The 4135-nt window shown below is 37.6% G+C and overlaps 1 protein-coding gene across 2 annotated transcripts in view; it reads left to right on the forward strand.

Annotated features, from left to right (window-relative positions):
• Positions 1 to 4135, forward strand: part of LOC102040904 (ubiquitin carboxyl-terminal hydrolase 22-A) — a 57402-nt gene that overhangs the window by 7871 nt on the left and 45396 nt on the right. Inside the window, exons 2-3 of one of the 2 annotated variants that reach the window (XM_031061079.1) lie at positions 1022 to 1135; positions 1682 to 1726. In XM_031061079.1, coding sequence (XP_030916939.1) covers positions 1022 to 1135; positions 1682 to 1726 — 159 coding nt within the window. The remainder of the gene's footprint in view (positions 1 to 1021; positions 1136 to 1681; positions 1727 to 4135) is intronic. The other variant, XM_031061080.1, reaches the window with a different exon arrangement.

Genomic DNA, 4135 nt, shown 5'->3' on the forward strand with positions numbered 1-4135 from the left:
TCCATGCTGTTTCTTGCAGGCTGCCTAATGTAGTAATGGTTTCCTGTGTTTAAAACAAGTTTCCATTGCAGTAAGACTATTCTAATAATGCTATTATCTGGAAATAAAAGGAATTAAAAAACAAAATAAATGAAAGCTCTGCACTTGAGGGAGAAGGGTGATGTATTTCTTAGTTGTTTGCTGGTGCAGATTGTGTTTTAGTAAGATTTGTTAGTGCTCACAGATTTTTAACTTTCCTGTGATTGTGGCTTTTTTTCATATCTATGTACTGAAAATCAGCAGTTTACTATGATTACTTTGCACCTTTTCTATGGTATATGTTGGAGTAAAATGACATTTCTCAGTTAGGTATTTATTTTGTTTCTTGGCTTTCTTTTGTTTAAGGTTGTGCAAGAAAAATATTTTTAACATTGGTCAGTGTTCATTTGTTTATTCTGAAAGGGTGTGTGAAATGAAAAATCGAGACAGAAGTAACCTGTGGCATAAACTACCCTGGAAAACCTTTCCCCTGGAGAAATAGATCTGAATTTGTTGTGCTGTCTTCTGTTGGAGCCTTCATCTGTATTTTAACTAGGTGCTTCCTAATTATTTTAATGGCCTTGAAGAGAAATGGCTGAAGTCTTAGGAGAAGACAGTTCAAACTCATACATCAACTCTTACAGGGCTGGTTCTGTGTGTGTGTTAGTCAGTCACTGTCCTGATGCCTCTTGGTAACTCAGGTGTTTGAGAGGTAATTTGTGGGTTACAAACAGCCTAAAGGCAGCTGATGCTTTGTTGTCCTGCACAGTTTTCTTGCTGTGCCAGAAGCAACTGAATAACTCACACTGAAACTGGAAAAATGTCTGGGTTTTTCTCTTTTTTTTTTTTTTTTTCCCTTCCAGATTCTAAGGTACAGATTTTTCTTCTTTTGTGGACTGCTTGGAAGAAGGAGTGCCTGACTTGGAAGCCTGCTTTAAAATGCCTTCTGGTTTATGAACTCACATCTTTTTTCCTCCTCCCCAACTTCCCTTCTGTTTTGCAGCCATAGACCTTTTGTATGGGGGTATATACTGCTTTATGTGTCAAGATTACATATACGACAAAGACATGGAACAAATTGCCAAAGAAGAACAACGAAAAGCTTGGAAATTACAAGGTTTGGTTTTCCTGCCTGAATTTCTTGTTTCTGTTTTTAATCATACCTGTCCCTCCCATTTGTTCAGTGGCAAAAAAAAACCTAAGGGGAAGAAAGAGTTCTTTAGAGAGAGTAGTGCAGGCCATGGGAGAGAGATGTTCTTCCTTTCCAGCAGTCAGACTGTGGGTTTAACACATGCACCACACCTAATTGTAGCAAAAATATTTTATCTTTAATTGCAAAAAAATACAGAAATATCTAACATTAATCCTGCAAAAAACTTGCAAAATATCAAAAGTTAGATCTGTATTAGGTAGAGAATGTAACAGTCTGCTCCTTTAGGCTTATTTACGTGGTACAGGCAAGAAATCTGTTCCCCTCACATGAAATGCCCCCCTTGTGTGTGATTTTTTTTTTAACTTTTTTTTAAATAGATCATTCCAGCTTGCTTACACACCTGTGCTTTCAGGGTACACGCACAGTATCTATGTAGAAATATTTACACACAAATATATGTACACACATTTGTTTTATTCAGTTTGCTTTCCCTAATTTTTTCTTTTTTAGCCTTCACCCCAACAGTGGTTTCTCACTACCAGTGTACAATGACAGGTAAGAGGCGTGGGCTGGCGACGCACCTCACTAACAAGCGTCCCTTTGCTGATTATCCTGCCATTCTAGACATGAATCACAGTTAAGAATGCCAGTTTTATCGTGCAAATCGTTTTCCTCTTGTTTGGATATGTTCCAGTGATTGAATAATTGCAGCAGACTTGATTTCATATGCTCTTTCCTTGATAGAATTCCTCCAAAACAAACCTTTTCTCTTTTTTTTGGTTTTTGTTTTGGTTTTTTTTGTTTGGAAAGGAAATATCATTTATTCTAAACTGAGTAGTTTGTAAGCATCAGTTTTAAAAGCTTGTCATCTTTCATTTCCAGTGGCCTCTGGGGGGTATGTTTTCTTAAAGTGGGAAAGTCTGTATTTGAAGACAGATGACTTCTGTCTAGTAATGTCTCTTCTGGAATCCATGGCATCCTGTTTCAATGTGACAGCCTTAGTCAGGGCTGATATGACTTCAAACCATTCTTAACCTCATTTCCAATTTTAAAAATAGCAGCTAACATCGTATTAACGAGAGCTTTTCTGCTGGCTCAAAAGATAGCTGCCTTCACTTGGTTCCTACTACACATCCCAGCCTGCTTCCTGCTTGTTCCCTCTTTGAGGGAAGGGAGTCAGGGGAAAGGGAGGATAGTGAGTCCTAGAACAAGGAAATACACCTTAAAATCTTTTAGCATGAAGCACTGGTTTTCAAAGCAAGACAAAATGGGAATAGATTTAAAAACCTTTCATTCAAGCTCTGCACCTATTCTAGAAACTCCTTCAATCTGTGTTTGGGGCACCAAATGAATCAGCTGCAACAACAACAGATCTTCATTATTCCATTAAAGAGGAAACCTCCCCCAGTTCCTTACTTTTAAATATGCAGATTTAAAGAGTAATGTCTTTGTTATGTTGTCCTTATCAATTGATACACTTGTGCCTTGTGGACTGAGATGCAGCCACTTTGTCCTGCCACGGACATCAGCCTGCTGTCGTTTATATTCCAGGGAATTACAGCTACAGGATTGTTCCACTGGTCATTTTGGACCACAGAGTTGTGTAGAGAAGGTCAAAGAATCACCCAGAGGAACTGCCAGGCAGGAGTGCTCTGTAGTGATTAACTGGCTATTGAATGGCACATTAAATATATACACAAATGCATATTTATGTGAATCTGCACATTCCATCTTCTGTCCCTGGAGAATAAATCTGCAGTGACCAGTGAACACAGAAAATCATGGAATAGACAGCAACACTTCAAATTACTGGAGTCTGCAATGTAGACTTTTTTTTCTCTAAAGTCGTGGCGTAGGTTCTTTTTTATGTCATTTTATTATGAAACCATGTGTTTCCTCAAAATTTATCTAAGGAATGAGACATGTGTATGGGAGAAAATAATGGAGAACTATGTCTGGTTTTTTTCCTTCTCTCTCCGTTGTTCCAATCTCTGTGCTCCCTCCCTCTTGTCATCTCAAAGATCCCTTCTTGCTCCAGACTGAGTGTCAAGAGGAGCATAAACCCCAAACTCAGTGTCTTGGGTTTATATTGCTACCACAGTGTTCATTTACCTCAGAGCTCGTTGCCAACTTTAAGAACTTCAGAAGTGAATCCAGTCTGCAGAAACTGATTGGCTTCACAAACTGAAGGGTAAATGCAGAAATGTTCAAATTTCTCTCCACAGTGCTTGAAGGGTGTTAGTTTATACTTTAATAGATGCTCACATAACAACATGATGCCTGGAGAAAAAAACAACTTTAAGAAAACCCCCAAATATCATGAGATTCATTTCATACTCCTGTAGTATTAACTCCCAGTGTGCTGAGTTCCCCAGTCCAGCTGTAGTTCAGGGTTATCTGATGTAACTCTGAATGTTGCAACTTGGCCAGTATTTTTTCCTTTGGTATTGATTATTAATAACAGGAGAGGTAAGAATACACAGAGCCCTTTGTTCTAATTAATGTCTGAATTTTTGGGAGAGGAAAAATTGGAATTTGCTGAAGTTTAGCAAAGTAAACAATGCTTGAAAAATTGTGACTTTCATAAACCTGAGCCTTCATTGCCTTTTCCTTCACTCATCCCTATGCCCCTAATGAATTCTCTGAGAAATGCCAATTTGAGTATTTCACCCAATAAAATAATTTCTTAGATGGAGATTTCACGTGCTGACTTGAATCTGACTATTTTATAGCAGCATTTTAAAAATTACTAATTTTCACTTATCTAACACTACTTTCCTTTAATTGTAAATGGTGACCTGTGCATGGTTTGCAAATCTTTGTTTAAGGTAGTTTATATTGGAGTTTTTGGCATGCTTGTGAGTGTTATAAAACCTTTTTATTAAACCTCTTTCCTTCTCTGTCTTTTGGTTATTTTTTGTTGTAGTTTTTCATTTTTAAACATCAAACCATTCCTAATAAATG

This window comes from Geospiza fortis, unplaced genomic scaffold (assembly GCF_000277835.1).
Source record: "Geospiza fortis unplaced genomic scaffold, GeoFor_1.0 scaffold213, whole genome shotgun sequence".
Classification (NCBI taxonomy): Eukaryota; Metazoa; Chordata; class Aves; order Passeriformes; family Thraupidae; genus Geospiza; species Geospiza fortis.